Source organism: Oryctolagus cuniculus, chromosome 20 (assembly GCF_051225735.1).
Source record: "Oryctolagus cuniculus isolate XC-2025 breed Fujian yellow rabbit chromosome 20, ASM5122573v1, whole genome shotgun sequence".
Classification (NCBI taxonomy): domain Eukaryota; kingdom Metazoa; phylum Chordata; class Mammalia; order Lagomorpha; family Leporidae; genus Oryctolagus; species Oryctolagus cuniculus.
The window spans coordinates 42,767,604-42,786,210 of NC_142886.1; the positions used below are offsets into that span (position 1 = coordinate 42,767,604).

Here is an 18,607-nt window from a genome sequence, read left to right on the forward strand (position 1 = left end):
CTCAAAACCCTGCGATCGCCAATGCCAGGAAAACCAGCTCTTGCTCATAAAAGACCCCCAGTGGAACTGAGGGAAGTTGACAGAGCGATCCGAGTCGTTAGGGGACCAGGAAGCAGGCTAGTGGAGCCCCGACTGGAGGGCTGCCCTCCAGGGAACGTGTGGGAGCGGTAAGGTAAGGCTGCCTCCCAGTCACGCCCCTTGAAGCCATTGCCAGGTACCAGCTCGCTGAGGGGGCCCAGCCCCTGGTCCCTCACCACTCCCCGGGCTAGTAGGCGGTCGACAGGGATTTGCATCGTGCTGGACTGGTTTGCAAGAGATCTGAGAAGTGAGCAGGCGCAGCTGCTGTCAGGACCGGAGTCCCGCCCTCCGCAGAGACCCTCGGGGCCTGCAGTGGTCCTGGCGTGGAGCTGCCACGTCTTGCTCTTGTTGGCAGTGCCGTGTCCAGCTCGCTGTCTCCACTCCCCTACTGTGTGACCGTGGCCCTCTGCTGTGGGCACAAGAGGAGCCAGCCTTAGGAGGAAGTCAGGATCCTGGAAGGCGAAAAGCAGAAACAAGTCTTCATGATTCAGCCACAAGCAATGCACCACGCCTCGCCTGAAGTGCGTGCAGCGCGTGGGCTTCGCCGAAGTGTGCGGTTCCACAGCGGCTGCGTTTGCATCTCAGCGACCGGATTCACTGCCTCACCAGCACTCGGTCCAGTTCTTAGTCCGCATGTCTCCTCCTATGGAAAAAGGCTGGAAGTCTCTCCGGACCCCCATGCAAGTGTCTGGCTGGAGGAGGGGCTGTCCACAGGCTCCCAGCACCTGCTTAGCACCTCTGCCGGGCTCCTCCCACTCAGACTCCCACCTGGGTTTCTCCTCTCTCTTTTTCCCCCGGCGTGGGACCCACAGCTCTTGCTGTCATCCTGGCCTCCTGCCTACCTTAGCCACAAGGCTCCTAGACCCAGCTGACCAGCAGTTCCATGAGCCAACGTGAGAAAGTCTAGAACCAACCCACTTGTTGGGTCTCTGCTCTCAAGCACTGTGTGCAGGGTAAGGCAGGCCCCGGGGTGGGCAGGGTCCTGGGAAGCACAGTGGCCCAGGCTCTCCGTATCCTCACGTCTCCCCTTGCCCAGTGCAACAGCACAGATGTGAGACGTCAGGGGAGCGCACAGTGGTGGGGTGACCACTGCAGGATCACAGCACCCTGCTTAGAGAAGGGGACGTGCACCCCAGTTATGGGCACCAACAAAAGGGCAGCAGCTTGGTGGGCGTGGGGGGAGGGAAGGATTCACTGTATCAGAAAGGTAGAGACAGGGATCTTCCACCTACTGGTTCCCTCTCCAAAAGCCCACAACAGCCAGGGCTCGGCCAACTGATGCCAGGAGCCTGCAACTCCATCTGGGTCTCCCACGTGGGGTTCAGGGACCCAAGAACTCCAGCTATCACTTGCTGCCTCCAGGGTGGGCGTTAGCAGTAGGGAGACTTGGGACTGGAACCCAAAACAGGATGTGGGTATCTAAACCACACGAAATGCGTGAAATGCCTGCTCCCTCACTCCTTTCTGGAAGGACCCCTCCTGGTCCTCTGAGCACCGTATTCTGCAGGCTTTGTTGCAGACACGCTGCCCTTGGCCTGCAGCTCCCTTCTGAAGTGGACTTTAGATTTCCATTCTCCCCCCCCCCCCCCCCAAGGCTTGTAGTGCCCCTGTGTGTGTGGACGGCCTCCACCGGGCACCCGTAGCTTGCAGTTTTCCTGTGTGCCCATTCCACAGGCAACTGCCATTTACAGGTGTCTGCTTGCATCTCACGTCGCCTGCACACACGGCCCTCCCTGGGCTGGCCGATGAGTCTTCTGAAGCCGGTCCCTCACAGGCTGGCCAGCGTCACATGACACGCGGCTCTGGTTAACTACGACCCCGCTGAAGCCCTGTAGCGGCCTTGGCTTTGCAGAGGGTCGGCTTGGAAATCCTTAGCTTGGCCTTGGAGGGCTGCTGGGTTCCAGCCAAGTCAGCTCACCCCACTGAGCTCGTCCACTGAGCCCTTGCTGTTGGTCCCTGGGACCTCCTTCCCTCTCCCACCTGATGGCCACAGAAGTCCAGGGAGCAGTGAGATCCCCAGCCCTCCCTGTCACCATTCCGTGTCTTTTCTTCCTGAAAGCCCTCAGTGTTGCGGGCGAGCAAGACTGAGCCCTGTTCACGGCCGGGGCCTGAGCAGCTGGCAGTGGCTGGACTCCCGGCAGGACGAAGGAATGCTTGCTGAACAAATGAACGCCACGCGTGCACCTACTTCCGCCCTCTGCCCACGCCACCGTGCTTGCTGGTGCACGGCACAACACGGTGCTTGAGAACTTGGGCTCGGGAGCCAGACCACCCGGGCTTCCACCCAGGCTCTGCCAATTTACTTGGGCAAGGTACTTGTTATCTCCCTCGTTTGGCATGAATGGTACTCAATTCACAGATTACAGGAAGCAGCACTTGACTCACTGAAGGAGTAGAGAAAAAATGTATCAAGTGCTTAGCACTGAATTTTTTTAATTATTATTATTTTTTTTTTTTGAGGCAGCGAGAGCTCCCATCTACTGGTTCACTCCCTAGGAGCCAGAAGCCCAATTACTGGGGCCATCCCCTCTGCCTCCTAGGGTCTGCATTAGCAGGAAGCTGGAGCCAGGAGCCAGGAATCAAACCCGCGCATGATGAGGAATGTGGCCTCCTAACTCCTAGGCTGAACACCTACTCTATTTTAGATTTTTTTAAAAGCTCGCCCACAAAAACCTTAGATTTTATCTTGATGGTTACAATACAAAAAGAGAATTGCCTAGAAGTGGGAAATGCTGAAGAGACCTTGCTAATGAAATGATCCAAAACATTTCAGGAGCTGGTGCTGTGGCATAGCGGGTAGAGCCACCGCCTGCAGTGCCAGCATCCCGCATGGGCGCTGGTTAGAGCCCGGGCTGCTCCACTTCTGATCAACTCCCTGCTATGGCCTGGGAAAGCAGAAGATTGCTCCTTGGGCCCCTGCACCCACGTGGGAGCCCCGGAGGAAGCTCCTGGCTCCTGGCTCCGGATTGGCTCAGCTCCAGCCTTTGTGGCCTTTTGGGGAGTGAACCAGCAGATGGAAAACCTCTCTCTCTCTGCCTCTCTGTGACTCTGCTTTTCAAATCAATAAAAATCTTTACAAAAAAATACATTTCAAAGTAGAAGCTATTATTCTATGCCAATTTTTTAAAAGTAGAAATTGGAAATGTTGTATTTTGTACTCTTCTTTTCTTGCAGGATCCTGGACTCTAGGCCGTGACTCCATTTCCCTTTTCAATTGAAATATATTAACAAGCCTGAGTCTGAGAGAGCAGCTCAGACCCTCAGTCAGGTCTCCTGACGCGGGCCAGCTGTCTGCTGGCCCCGTGTTCCTGCGCCTGGTGCGTGGGGTTGAAGGCTGAACTGCCTCCAGCAACTCCAGCACAGTCAGTTTTTGCTTAAATTTGTAAAAGGAGACCTCTCAGAAATGTCCCAAGTAACAGGAAACAATGAACCTGATGATCCAGAATAAAAGGCAGGATTTGTAGGAAAACTGTAATAGTAACAGTACTAGCAACAAATGAGTAACTGAGTAACTGAATCCTAGACACGGGAATCAGTTTGGAAAGATCTCCCAGTTCTACCCTTGAGGGGCGTACTCACTTGTGTAACTGAAGGCTCACACTGCTCTGTGCAACAGACTGTATCCAACTCGGCAGGTTCTATACAAGCCATTTATTTGAAATGCCAACTATACGGAGGATAAAGTCAGTGTTACATGCTTATCAGTAACAGTAGAAAAATAGAACCAGTGAAAACCTCTGTACAACTGCAATGGTACTCAAAAGAGAAATGTATCGTTTTACAATGCTTCACACAGACGAATTCAAGTTTGGAGGTACCTAAATAAAAATACTATATATTTCTTTAAAAAACACTATGTACAATTGAAGCGTAAACAAGTCTTACAAAGTACTGGTTATGCAGGTTGTAGAAAACACTTGCATAGGACATGAAATCAGGTTAAGAAAAATTTCTGAGCCTTTAGCATTGAAGGCACTTGACTTTATACCAGTTAACAGCACAACCACAGAAATGCAGAGTTGAAGACCCCACCTCTGGGAAGTAAGTGTGGATGCGAACGCACACGGCAGGTGGAGTTCAGGAACCTAAATCAGCCGCCCGCCTGAGGGCAGGACTCTGGATCGCCTGCCCAGCTAACTCAGGTGCACGGTCACGGGCAGGAGTGCATGGAGCTTCCCTGGTCTCAGACAGAAGCCACACGAACACAAGAGGCTGTGTTCCAGAGACACACCTGTGAGTGAGCTTTCTACAGAAACAGCCACAGCGTTATAATATTCAGAAGATGGAAGAGGGATGTGTAGTCAGACTTTTTCTAGAGGCAAAAAAAAAAAAAAAGAGAGAGAGAGAGAAAGAGAAAGAGAGAAAGAAGAGTGAGAAAGAAAAAAGAAAAAAAAAAAACCAAAGTTATTGCCCAGGCGGTAACTACGTAACAGTTATCGCGCGAGAGATGACAGAAAAGACAGTGTTTTATAAAAAAACTGTTCATACGACAGGGTTCATGGAGAAGAGTTAACAGTAAAATTCTTTGCGTGGTGTGCACGGTAACTCTCTCAGTAAGATTATCTGTGATGAGGTTTCAAAGCCAATCAGCTAGTGGACGAAGCAGACCACCGCAGACCGGGAACAGCACCCAGCGCTGCTGCTTCCCCAGTGACTGCACAGAGGGGCACGGGAGGCCTTCCCTCTGAGCTCAGCCCCAAGACCCAAGCAGCTCGGGCAACGCGACTCCCAAAGGCGAACCTGACCTCGGGAAAACCTCTATCGTGTCGAGCAGTGACGGAGAAATGTGACTCCTTCAGCCCTCGCACACGGCCTGGAGGTGGGCTTCTGAGCGAGCCCCTGCCCCTCGCCCTCCTGTGCCCACTGCTAGCAGCTGAACCAGGGCTGAAAGAAACCCAGTCAAGGACGCCAGCCGCAACCAGGACAGGACTGGAGGAGCGAGAGACGGGTAGTTTCATAGTGTTTTCTACGAGAACAGCAGAATACTTAAAAACTCACTAAAAACCCTTGAAGCCCAACAAGTGACGGATGTGCTGGGCTGGCTCGGGTCTAGGCACACGTGCCTGGAAAGGAAGGAAAGGGGTGTGGGAGGACGGCGTGGCGCACAGGAAACCCGAGCCCCACGCTCCAGGGCTTGTCTTTCCTGCTGCTGCTTTCTTCCCTGGGAGCCACGGGGGACTCTGAACTTAAATTACTCATCAAAACCACGCAAGGAAAACAAGATTAAGAAAACACCTCCAGCACCTTTAAGGAACCTGGATCTTTGCACGACGGTGTCTAGACAGGTCGTCCTAACACCAGCACGGGGCGGGCACTGGAAGCGGCGATTGTCCCAATGGCCTGATTGTCCACGGCCTCAAAAGGAGATCTGGTTTACTTCTGTGATTTGGTTCCCATTAAATTTCTATACCAGGTAAAACGCCAGTTCCCGGGCCTACACAGTATATTATACGCAGATCTAGACTTCTTAAGGGAGCAGCCTTACTCAGACTTGGCATTTCTCTCTGAACAGCATTTTAGAGAGATGTGATAGGTGGATTCCAAAACCAGAGGCACGTACGTAGCTATGTTCACCTTACCCTATTCACCACACTTCACAAGACCTAGCAGAAGTACACTAACACCTACCCTAAAGCATACAAAACCCACGTGATTACCTTCTGCACGTCACAGCGGCCCACAATCCCCCAGACCAGAGCGGGTTCTCCCTCTATACACAGTTTAGCCAGGTAAACTACTAAGTTATTAAAAGTGAACTTGGTAAGTTAAATAATATTCTAAACAGTGGCCAAAATTTATAAATTTGGGGGACATGAAAGGATATTTAAGGACTTTTCAGAAAAACCAACATGTGAGACCCAACAGTCCTGGTCTAACACACGGGAATAAATCAGAAACAGAGACAGAGCAGGTCTCGCCTGCCCACACCGCGTCGGCAGCACCAGCGCAGCAGTCTGACTCAGAAGAGGAGTCGAAGCTTTGATCAGAACAATTCGCGTGGACACATGCACACAAACACTTATTAAGCAACACAATGGAACGAACAACTTGTGTTTCTGCAGACGGAAACTGGGCTTTCAGAGACACCCGCGTCTGCTGGAGCCAGAGTTAAGCCTCTTCGAACTGAGAACGGAGGCTTGAGTCTTTCTCTTAAAGAAAGAGCCCTGCGGGTGCTGTGCAGCCGACCCTGCGGCGGCTCGCTGTGTCCCCGGCAAGGCCGGCGCTCGGGACGCGAGGTCACCACCGTCCACAGACGCACCCGCGGAGCTGGCGGGGCGGCGGCCGCCAGTGGTACAGACACACTGACGAGTGCCCATCTTTGACACTATCTATTGTCACGCGTTCTTAAAATGTCACGTAATTCCTGAGTGTATATCCACAGGGTAAAGTAGGAAAAGACTGTAAGAGAAACTACAGTTTTGGGAGAAATCAAGAGTTGGTGACACCCAATAGAAATCTATTACTTCAAAGTGCACGTATTTCATGTATGTGGTAGCTTGTAACGGCTCCCTAGCCCTGCATAGTTTGAGAGTGAGTCTGAGTGATTCCGTTTGTACATAAACATATAGAGAAGAGGCTCCAGAATCTTCCTCGGAGCTAAGCTTCTGAAAGTCTCTTTCCTGCTAAGTGCTACGGCTGTGTGTGTATGCGTCTGGAAAATACAAAGTAGGTGCTCAAATAATGTTGAGGTGATTTAAAAACTCAAACACTACCATATTTACATCGGAGTGTTAGGAAAAGAACAGTCCTCAGCTTACGCATGGCCCTTCAAGGGAGAGGGTCTGAGGAGACCCCATGTGCTCAGTGGTTCAGTAAATGCCAAACCAGCATCCCCACTGGAGTTCAAGTAGGACACGCAGTGTGTACCTGAAAACAAATGTCGCCATCTTCTTTTTGTTTTTTGGTGACAAAGCATTACACAACTTTTTAAAGGACACCAAAATTCCGACAAACTTTGGAAAACGTACGGAACACAACATACACTTACAAACACCAAATGACATGGTGAGACTGAAGCCCTTTTGCTTTGCTGTTTTCCCACAGAGAGAGCAAGACAACCGAAGGCAGCAGGCAGCAGGCAGTCCCTCCTCCGGGCAGCTGAGTCCACGCGCAGCAGGAGCCACGCCGGGGCGACCTCTTCCACCAGAGCCTGAGAGTGACGCTCCATCCGCAGCCCAGGGCCCGCAGCGATCCCGACGGCGTCCGTGCTGGGACGCCCGGCCTTGCTCCTCCCTGTCCTTCACTGAGCCAGGACACCTCAGGACCCTGGCTGGCCCCTGATGGAGCAGGGAGGACCAGCTCCCAAGACTTACTGAGAAAGAACGACATTAGGTTTATGGAGATTGAGCACGGGGATCTCTGAACTCAAACAACTACTGAGAAAAGCATTGTGATGTGCTGTTCTTTGGAATTTCTATAATTAAAAAATAAACACAGACTATTTTATAAGAAAATACATCTCGGTGTGCAACCCAATGCACGTGGAAATTGGTAGATGAAAGATAAAATGCAAAAAAGTATGAAAATACAGTCCTTTAAATGTGGCAATAAATTTTAACATACTGATATAAAATCAATACAGGTAAAATGTACAAGTGCAAAAAAAAATCCATCATTTTGAAAAGAGGAAAAAAAGTGCCAGCTTGCTTGCTTGCTTCCCCGAACGATCGCTCGAACACAGACAGGCAGACGCAGCACTCGGCAGCCGCGTCTCACACGCGCACACAGACACAGGTACAGGATGTGGACCGGAGGGGTCAGCTGGCGCCGAGACTGCTCTGCGAGCTGCCGGCTTCCGTCACCCACGCGCACGCCGCGCTCCGCGGGCGCGGCTCTCAGAGGGCAGACTTTCGGTAGAGGAAGTCGGGCTTGCTGGGTGACCTCCTGCCTCTGCTCACCGAATCCTCCCTCTCCAGGTCTGCACTTCGCGGCGCTCCAGGGCCCAGGGCCTCACTGTCTGCCAGTCTTCTACTGGATCTCTCTTCTGGCGCGTCAGAGCTGCTGCACGCAGAGTGTGCAGAAGGTCTGTTGGGAGTGAGCCCAAAGGTCAAGTCTGTTTCTACCGTGGATCGTCCCCTGGCGTGGGCTGGGCCGCTGCCGGCACTTTCTGGGGCCGCCAAAGCGCAGTCTGCCCGCGGGGGAGGCTGCGCGACAACATCCAGGCGGATGGGCTCACTCTTCTGCCGGGGAAGGTGCCCGTCAGGGGAGAGCGGGGACTCTCTCCTAGCTTCCTCCTGCTTCTGCGGAGAGCTCTGGCTGGGTGCGTAGGCTGACTTTAAGCCACTTGGTGATGCCGTGCTGTGGCTGTACAGGTCAGGACCGAAATACCCACCTGGTGAGGGGGAGGGGGTCCGTGTGCCAGGCGCAGGGGTGGAAGGCCTGCAAGCAGCGCTGGAGAAGTCGTAGAAATCCGGGTATTCCTGCTGATGCTCTCGGGCGTCTGCTTTTTGCTCTAGTGTGTGTTTCTTTCGAGAAGTGTGTGCGTGCCTCTGTGACATACATGAGAGAGGCTGAGGAGGCCCGGGCCCTGCTTCGGACACCGACTGGCTTAGCTCCGTGTCCACTGCCAGCTCTGGAAGCCTCCTGTCCTTCAGCGACAGCGTGGACACACCCATGGCAATGTCCGGCATCAGGTCGTTCAGCACAGGCTGTGCACCCTGTGGACACAAACCAAGGGGCAGGGGTGAGCAAAAGGGCGCACGGATGCCTTGCTGGGAGAACGCTGGCTGCTGCTTCCGTTTCCTGATTATAAAAGTGACTCGTGCTTACTTTCAAGAATGACAGAAATGCAGGTGACCGTAAAGAAAGAAAAAAAAACCTACCCTAACCTTCCCTCAGGGTAACCACTGTCGGCGTTCTGGGGTATTTCTCTCATCTTTTATTTCTCTGCACGTATATTAATTTTCACAAAGTTTCACTCTCCTGTTACTGGACACATAGGTGGTTTCCAATTTTTCATTATTATAATCAAAACTACCACGAACATACAAGTAAAATGCCCTCTGGGGACTTTTACTGCAGAACTTGGGCCAGGCCAGCAGGATGGGCACTGGGCTTATCAAACAGTAGCGAGTGCGACTGCTGGGGCGCGGCAGCAGGGAGGGGGGGACAGCAGGGCGGGCGAGGAGGGGAGGGAGGGCCATACCCGGACTCGAGCGTGCACTAGTCCGTGGCTATCAGTAAGCCGCACTTTAATGGGGCAGCCCCTAATTCACAGCTGTAACTTCTGTTTCTCTCTCTATTGAATGCTACTGATAGCATGGGACTGTGTAGAGAAGGAAGACTTAAAAATCATTATTTTTTTTCCAATGTATCATTTAAAACACAAGTCTGACCTCAAATGCTGTGCAAAGTCAGGCGAGGAGGCCTCTCTTCACGTCCCTTTGACCTGCCCTGCATCTGAGCTCCCGGACTAGGGGCTGAAGGCCGAGCAGCCCAGGGGTGCAGCCGAGCACGAGGCCCAACTGCTGCCCATCCTCTGCCCTGTCCTGTCTTGTGCTATCACAGCATCGGTGCGTAGCTTCTACAGAACCGCTGTGCAACAGGTCTGTGCACTTGCTCTACTCGGTGACCCCATTCCTCCTCACGCCGGGCCAGGGACCCCGAGATGGGGGACGCTCGGCTGCTCCCACCGCACACCCCTCACGTCTCTCTCCTGGGCTTTCTTCACGTCCACGTCTGGTTTTCCTCTGTTCTCCGTACCCCTCACAGGGATCCTTTCAATCTCAGGGACACTGCAGAGCACTCCTGAGTCTCGGGGCGGCTCTCGCGCCAAGGGGACCGCTCTGAAGATTCCCTGAACTTCCCGTCTTGGCCAAGTTACTCGAGGGTTCACTTACCACTTGCTTCTCCGCCGTCCCCGCCGCAGAGGCGGCAGCAGCAGCGGCGGCGACTGTCTGTCTCCCCAGCCCGGGGACGGCGGTGCAGTCAGGTGGTGCCGCTTTAACACCTGGCAGGTAGACGGGGGGCGGGCCAGCTTTAGGAGCTGTTCTAGAGTGAGACAGTGATGGATTGCAAGGGTAAGAAAAAGATCGGGAAGGGTGCTGGCTCGGAGGTCTCTGCTTCCAGCCTGCTTTGAGCTGGTTATGGATTGGGGTAGCGGGGGGGTGGTAGGGAGGGGGAGGAGGCGGCAAGGGTGGACGGAAGGCCACGAAAGAGTCCAGCTCTGTAAACATGGTCTCTGCAGCAGGGGTGCTGTTAACACGACATCTCCCGGGCTGTCTCACTGTCAAGAGTGGGCTTTCGTCTCCAAAACGTTCATCAGGAAAGAACTTGTGAGGATTCTGAAAAGATCAAAAACAGTTAGGAATTTATTAGTGGTTTCATAGATGGAAATTTACAGGCTGAGAAAATCAAGAAAAGTATCTAAGAAAACAGTCAGCAAGAGTAAAAGGCACAGCACAGTTTTCTAGGACAGAAGCCCAAGAGAAGATGACCTTAATCACAAGTACAAAGGGACACAGTACAGCCCAGGCAGCAGAGGACACAGCTACCAAGGACAGCTGCTCAACTGAACACCCCGACAATCGGTCATCTCTTGCAAGACTATGTGACAATGCAAAAACAGGCAATAAATCCTAATTCAGGAATGTCTTTGCTAAGAGAATAAGACTGACATTAAAATCAAAGAAAGAAAAGGTGTGCCACTGAGGACCCCCCAGAAAGTTTGACAAGGATCCATAAACACTCTGTCCACAGAACACTGTTCCTTACCTATGACATGGTTGATTGCTGTTTTGATAAACATTGTAAGAATAGCTATCTTCATACAATTTAAGACACCAAATTAAGATACAATTTAAGATGGCAAAAGGAATAAAATGAATTGAAAACCAGAGTATGTAATGTATTTTAGAGATGGAAACCATAGCAAAAACAAAAATTAAGAACCTAAAAATGGGCCAGTGCTGTGGCGTAGTGGGTTAAGCTGCTACCTGCGATGCCAACATCCATATTGGGTGCTGGTTCAAGTCCCAGCTAATCCATTTCCGATCCAGCTTCCTACTAAGGGCCTGGGAAGGCACTGGAGGATGGCCCAAGTGCTTGGGGCCTATACCCATGTGGGAGACTCAGAAGAAGCTCCTGACTCCTGGTTTCAGGCTGGCCCAGCCCTGGCCATTGTGGCCATTTGGGGAGTGACCCTAGTGAATGGACGATTTCTCTCTCTCTCTGTTTCTCCCTATCTCTGTAACTCTGCCTTTCAATTAAATAATTAAAAAAACAGCCTAGTGACTTGCCAAACAACACTGTATTCACACTCACCCTTTGAAAACGTAAAGGCTAAAGGAATGTGAAGTCAGCAGCCAGAAAATTGTAGATTCTGTGACTGGATGAAATTCAGCGGCCGTGACCAGCAAGCTTATCAGTTCTATTTTAGTTGTAAAGGACAGTTCTCGCACTTACACCTAATCATTACTACAAACGAAAGGAAACCAAAAACCCCACCCCTTCCTTGATTCTCATGCTTGGGTTTGACCCTCGCTGCAGCAGTTCTTCCCTGGGAGAGAAGGGGAAGGGTGTCTGGAAGATGTCCACGGGGAGGGGACCAAGTCCGAGCCCAAGTGAGCACTCCAGCGACAGCAGGGCAGGCGCGGCGTCGCCTGCGAGACCCGCACACCAGGAACTTCTCAGCAGTCTCCATTTGCGTGCTTGTCAGGCACAGGTACAGCGGCTCTAGACAGCGCCTGGCATGGTCCTAACAACCCACTTTGCAGTGACTCAGTTACTTATTCTCAGTTCACCCAGCAGTAAGCAGCCAGGCTGGCTCGTGCTGCAGAACTGTGTCCTGGTCACTCCACTGTACCGTCTCTCCCCAAGAGGCCCCCACAGTTATGAAAGACACTAGAGGAGTCAGAGGGCCCCCTGTGATGTCTCAAACGCTGCCGGGCTGCCGGTCAGGGCTCCCTGCAGGGACCGGCTCAGAGTGTGTACTACCTGCAAGAGCTCTGCGGCGGCATCTGCAAGCCCAAACTCCCGCAGCACTCGGATCTGAATCTCATAGCTGACGGTGGCGCCTTCCCCGCAGTTGAGCGCGTAAGCTCTCTGCACCTGCTCCGTGTGCCGCAGCTCCTGCAGCCTTCTGACCATGTCCTTCATGATGAGCAGCCGAGGAACTGGAGGAGAAGACAGTGAGCGGACAAAATCTCCATCTCCACAAAGGACCGCCCAAGCAAGCGTGAGGAAAAAATCTTCCTATATATATTTTTATATAGTATTTCAATTTCCTGGCAACACATTAATCTATATGCCTCTGATTTATTTCTTAAGGTTTTAAAACTTCACTGTGCTAATGGCTCAGAACAGCTCCTGAGTTGTATTACTTCATCAGGGTGGCGAAAAGTCCAGCCCGTGGGCCATATAAGGCTTACAAAATCATTTGGTCTGGCTCTGCTAAGGCAACCAACTGCGGGCAGGAATTCAACAAATCTGTAACAAGCTAATTTTAAGCTGACCATTTTGTATGGCCCATGAATGATGTTATAAATATACAATGGCCCTTGCCAGAAAGCAGGTCCCCCACTCCGGCTTTAGTTCATAGCTCAAGTGAACTTTTCCTTTTCCTTGCACATAGTCTCTGAAGCTCAGGGTATTTACAAAGTCTTTTAAATATATTTATTATTTTTTAAACTAATTTTTGGAGCCTGACTATGCACCAGGGATGAATCTGGGCATTAGTTGTATGGAATGAAAAACATAATCCCTGGTCTCAAAAAGCCGTGGCTTTGGAGCCAGCACCGTCGCATGGCGGGTTAAGCTGCCGCCTGCGATGCTGCCATCCCACACTGGAGTGCTGCTTTGAGTGCCAGCTGCTCTGCTTCTGATTCAGCTCCCTACGAATACGCCTGGGAAAGCGGAAGACGGCCCACGTGCTTGGGCCCCTGCCATTCCCAAGGGAGACCAAGATGGAGCTGTGTTCCTGTTTTAGACCTGGCCCAACCCTGGCTGCTGCGGCCAATTGAGGAGTGAACCAGTGATGGAAGCCGCCCCCGCCCCCCCCATGTTACTCAGGCTTTCAAATAAATTAAAAAACAAAACAAAACCTCTGGCTTTGGTGATGTGATGAAGTAAACGAGAACAGTACAACGTCACAAATGTGCATGGAAAAATCTATACAAAGGATCCTAAAATGATCTGGAGGAAGAGGCACCTTGTCCAGACTGGGGGTAGAGAGGAGGGACTTCCTAGGTAAGGTGGACCCAAGCACACCCTTGATGAAGGAGAATCAGGCACACAGGAGGTGCAGGTATGTGTGAAACACGCAGGGGAAAGACAACAGGGCCCAAGTAGCTGACACAGGCAGGAGAACTCAGGAACAGTGTTCAGAGAGGAGGCCACAGAGACGGGCAGGGGAAAGATTACACATGAAGAACGTGAAGGGCATCCCATCTGCACAGGTGGTTGCTTGTGCAGGCGATGGCAGGGTCAGAGCGTGAGTCAGGAAGCGGACTCTGACACTAGGTGCAGGGCAGGGAGGGCAAAGTGGCCAGAGGGAAATCAAGCCCATCCCTACCTCCATGGGCAGCTTTTCTCACTCATTAGCTAAGAATTGTCCAAGACCACTGCCTGAGAGTTTAAGTAGTTGCAGTAGAGCCTCTATGGCTCACAAAAACTAAAATAAGAATTCTTTGGCACTACACAGAAAGTGTCCAACCCCTGGTGTAAAGTTCAGAATGGAAGCGAGTTGACGAGAGGCAGCAACACCAGTCAGGAACCTGAGCTAGGGCTGGGGCAGAGGGGAAGAAGTCCATATATATTTATGACAACAGATTTGGTGACTGATTATTATTTTTTTGGGGAAAACCAGAGCTAGCACTTTTTATTTTAAAGATTTATTTATTTTACTTGAAAGTCACAGTTACCCAGAGAGAGAAAGAGAGGCAGAGGAAGGAGAGAGAAAGGTCTTTCATCTGCTGGTTCACTCCCCAGATGGCCGGAGCTGCACTGATCCAAAGCCAGAAGTCCGGGTCTCGGACATGGGTGCAGGGGTCCAAGGACTTGGGCCATCTTCTATTGCTTTCCCACGCCACAGCAGAGAGCTGGATCGGAAGAGGAGCAGCCAGGTCTCGAACCGGTGCCCATATGGGAAGCCAGCACTGCAGGTGGCGGCCTTACAGCTACACCACAGCGCCAACCCCGAAGCTAGCACTTTTTGAGGCCTCACTGTGTGCCAGGCCATCTCCTAAGCATGGTGATCATTCAGTGCTCACGGCAACCCTGGAAGGGAGATACCGTGCCCACTCCACCGATGAGGAAATCAATGTTCAGGGAAGAAAACAGCTTGGCCAAAGTCGTACAAATGAAGTGGCAGCAACAGGATGTGAGTCCGGGGCTTCTTGGCCTTTCATTAGAGCATGCTGGGCAAGGACATGAGGAGAACCTGGGATGCCGCACAACAGATACGGGCTTGTTTCCCTGAGCACATCTGCTCTGAGAGTCTTTAGGTTTTGGAGGCTAAGTTCTAAGATTAAATCCTGCTGATATTCAATTGCATTAATTCAGGCTAAAAAAATAAAAAAACCAGTGCTCATTAACAAAGTTTCAAAATCTGCACAAATCAGCTAAAGAAATACTTCTCTTCATACTGCCACTCAATGTCTCCTTTAAGCAAACATGTAGTGGCCAAATCTGATAAGGCAACAGCTGATGAAAGACATCAGTCTGAATATAAAGTGAATACATTCGATGAAAAATTGTCATGTGTCCTATTTTTATTTTTTAGTTTATTATTTTTTAAAAAGATTTATTTATTTATTTAAAAGTCAGAGTTACAGAGAGAGATGGGGAGACTGAGAGAGGGCTTCCACTTGCTGGTCACTCTGTAATGGCCAGGGCTGAGCCCAGCGAGGCCAGGAGGCAGCAGCTTCATCTGGGTCTCCCACATGAGTGGCAGGGGACTAAGCACTCTGTCCATCTTCCGTTGCTTTTCCCAGGCCATTAGCAGGGAGATGGATTGGAAGTGGAGTAGTCGGGACCTGAACTGGAGGCCAAATGAGACACTGGTGTTGCAGGTGGCGTTTTTATCCACTACACAAAATTCTGGCTATCTTTTATCTTTAATTAAAACAGACATTTAGAGCAGAAATGAATGGTGCTATTTACACTGCTGGGATTTGCTGGTTTTATTTTTTATCTTACAATAGTAGTTGTCAAGAGCTATAGAGTTCTAACCACCAGACACCTGTTTTCCTGACTTTAGAAATTTACAGTCGGAGTTCTTTGGTTGAAGTCAACATTCACTGGTTCTCAGATGTTTCTGGACATGACAGTCAAGCCTCTACCTCAGGCAATTCCCCCAGAGCTCAGCAAACTTCACAGAGATTGTGTGGATCTGGACCCCTAGGGAGCCATCACGACCACACCTGGGGCACAGGCAGACACGAGTGCAGGCTCGTCCTGCCCTCCCAGGCTCTGATGTGAGAAAAGCCCCTGCGACAATGAACAATCTGAATTCCTCTCAAACAGTGTTTCTCAACAGCGATGATTTTGCCCCAGCAGCACATCTGGCATGTCCAGAAATAGAAAAACCTTTCCAAACGGCTGTTACACAGGGGCAGGCCTACGTCTCCCAGCAGAGTGCCTGGGTTTGACTCCCAGCTTCCTGCTAATGCAGATCATGGGAGACAGTGATGATGGCTCAAGTAACTGGGTTCTAGCGAACCGTGTGGGAGACCTCGACTGAGTTACGGGCCCGTTCCTCAGCTGTTGGGGGGCATTTGCAGAACAAATCAGCAGATGAGAGCTCTGTCTCTCTGTATAAGCCTCTCTCTCTGCCTCTCCAACAAATAACAGAAATACAAGTGAAAAAACACGGGGGGTGCTTGGCACAGCGGTTAGGTCCCTGCTCGGGATGCCGACATTTCACATTGAGTGCTAGGTTTGAGTTCCTTGCTTCTCTGCCTCTGAGCCAGCTTCCTGCTAATGCACGCCCTGGGGGACAGCAGGTGACAGCTCAAGTTCTTGGGTCCCTGTCACCACAGGAGACCCAGACGGAGTTCTGGGCTCCTGGCTTTGGCTTGGCCCAGCACTGGCTGTTGCAGGCATTTGGAGAGCGAATAAAGATAGAAGATCTCTCTCTCTCTCAATCTGCCTTTCAAGTAAAACAAATAAATACAAATTTAAAAAGAAAAGACAAAAAGAATTACTCAGCTTTTAATTTTCAATAAGGCTAAAGTTGAGAAAACCTGGGCTAAACCTTGAAAAACTATGTTCATTTATGTACATTAACATAAAATAAAAACCAATATTCTTAACGTTACAACTATTCATTCCTTAATAACAATGCATCTGAAAGGTGGCAAGTTAGCATATACAAAACAATTATAAAAAACAGTAAGATTATTCATTTAAATGCAAACGCCTGATAAATGGCGACTGTCTCACCTGGGATTTCATTGGCGACCACGGAAGGAGGGCTGGACTGGTTGCTACTGATCTGCTGGTGGCTGATCACGTGACAGCACTGTGGGACAGCATTGTTGACCATGTACAGCGTGTCTGGCACATTGGACATTCTGACCATTCGCAAACGCACCAGATCTGTCTGCTCCACCATCATTTCATCTAGCACCGACTGAAACAGCCAATCAACAGACCCCGTCAACCCCCGTAGTGAAGCGCATGTGGGAAAGATGGCTACCTTCACCACATAAAAAGGGAATCAAGCTACTCTTTCTAACTTTTGAAGTTCAAAATTAGCAGTGAAAGAAGAAAGTATCACTGCTTCTTTAATTTTTTATCTTTTTGGTGCATCCTTGAAAAAATATAAACATCTTTTGAAAAGTTGGCTTTTAATCAGAAGTATTTGGAATTTTAAAGGAAGACACAAAATTAAGAAGAAACCAAGTATTATAAGGAAAACAACCCATACATGTGCTAATTATCAAACCTAAAAAATCAAAATACACAATATTTTTCTGAATTAAATACAAGGTTCAATTTGGATCGAGTCTCAGGTTTTAAACAAAACCAAAAACTATTTTTCCAATATTACTTTTTATTTTTTATTTTTTTTATTTTTATTTATTTTTTTATTTTTTATTTTTTGACAGGCAGAGTGGACAGTGAGAGAGAGAGACAGAGAGAAAGGTCTTCCTTTGCCGTTGGTTCACCCTCCAGTGGCTGCCGCGGCCGGCGCGCTGCGGCCGGCGCACCGCGCTGATCCGATGGCAGGAGCCAGCAGCCAGGTACTTTTCCTGGTCTCCCATGGGGTGCAGGGCCCAAGCACCTGGGCCATCCTCCACTGCACTCCCTGGCCACAGCAGAGGGCTGGCCTGGAAGAGGGGCAACCGGGACTAGAACCCGGTGTGCCGGCGCCGCTAGGCGGAGGATTAGCCTAGTGAGCCGCGGCGCCGGCCCCCAATATTACTTTTGCCAGCTACTATGGAGATATTTTACAAGAGATCATGGCTTTTCTTTATTTTATGAAGCAAGACAAAAATGTCTACCATCTTTGAGAACAGTCCACCATCCTCAAGATCACAACACACTCAGTAAGACGTAACCATATGTGCAAGGCAAACAAGATGAGGAAAATGTAAAACGCATCTCAGTCTGACTCAGGTTTTAAACATGCTTGATAATGGAACAACTCAGAAAACCACTCTGTCGAGTAGTCGAACCATTACTTATTTTCATTTTCCCTATCACTGGGTATTTAGGCTTTTTCCAGTTAAACACTTCTGGGCACGGGTTCAATGACACTGTCTAAAGTACTCAAATGGCTTTTGTACCTTTGCTTCTTCCACGTAGGGAGAGAACAGTCGAGGACGAACATAAATGCCGGCATTTTTTTGCCGTAACCAGGCATTTGACTTTCCACCTTCGGTCGTAGGAAGCATATCTGATGGAGGAGTACTAATCAAGCCTCTTTTCATCTTAAAAAAAAAAAAAAATTGTTTTGATAAACTAGAGATCTGTGTAGACTGCAGTACCATTAAGATATCAGTTGGGAGCATACGGAGATGCAAGCCACAATACCTAAGGGAAGGCTCAGTAAGACAAAGCAGCTATTCAACAACAGTTTTCCAAAATGACTTGTGCTTGACACCAACTGGGCTAACCTTATTACATCATTTCTTAGAGTCTATGATATACAAATAAAAACATTTTCCTTGTATCTTAAAAGACTAAGATACAAATACAATTAAAAATGCACAAAATTTACCAATTAATAAAAATTTAAGAACATATGTGACATTCAAAAATACCTTAAATGTTTACTAGTATTTAAAGGATTTAGCAATAAAAACATATTGTAACTCCAAGTTTTCTCTAAATAGAGAAATGTTTTTAAAAAGAGACCTGTTAATTAAAATGGAATTAGTCTGACCAACTTTCAGAACGTGTAACGAAACTTGATTTTTTATTTTTTTCCTGGCTCATCTAGAACTGATTTCATCGCCGCCTTCGCCCTCCACCAAACGAAGCAAGAACATCTGACCAGGCTCGTGTCTGCACGAGAGCACAGCGCTCAGCAGTGTGGGCTTCAGAGGAAGGCAGACTTGGCTTCATTCCGACTCCCACTCAACAG

The 18,607-nt window shown here is 49.8% G+C and overlaps 1 protein-coding gene across 1 annotated transcript in view; it reads right to left on the minus strand.

The window, feature by feature from the left end:
- Positions 1–3,714: 3,714 nt before the first annotated feature.
- BTBD7 (BTB domain containing 7) overlaps positions 3,715–18,607 on the minus strand; it is a 90,973-nt gene continuing 76,080 nt past the window's right edge. The window contains exons 7-11 of the mRNA XM_051826430.3: positions 17,808–17,951; positions 16,459–16,648; positions 12,013–12,191; positions 9,918–10,361; positions 3,715–8,735 (exon numbers count right to left, since the gene is read on the minus strand). Of these exons, the coding sequence (XP_051682390.1) occupies positions 7,914–8,735; positions 9,918–10,361; positions 12,013–12,191; positions 16,459–16,648; positions 17,808–17,951 (1,779 nt within the window). The 3' untranslated portion in view covers positions 3,715–7,913. The remainder of the gene's footprint in view (positions 8,736–9,917; positions 10,362–12,012; positions 12,192–16,458; positions 16,649–17,807; positions 17,952–18,607) is intronic.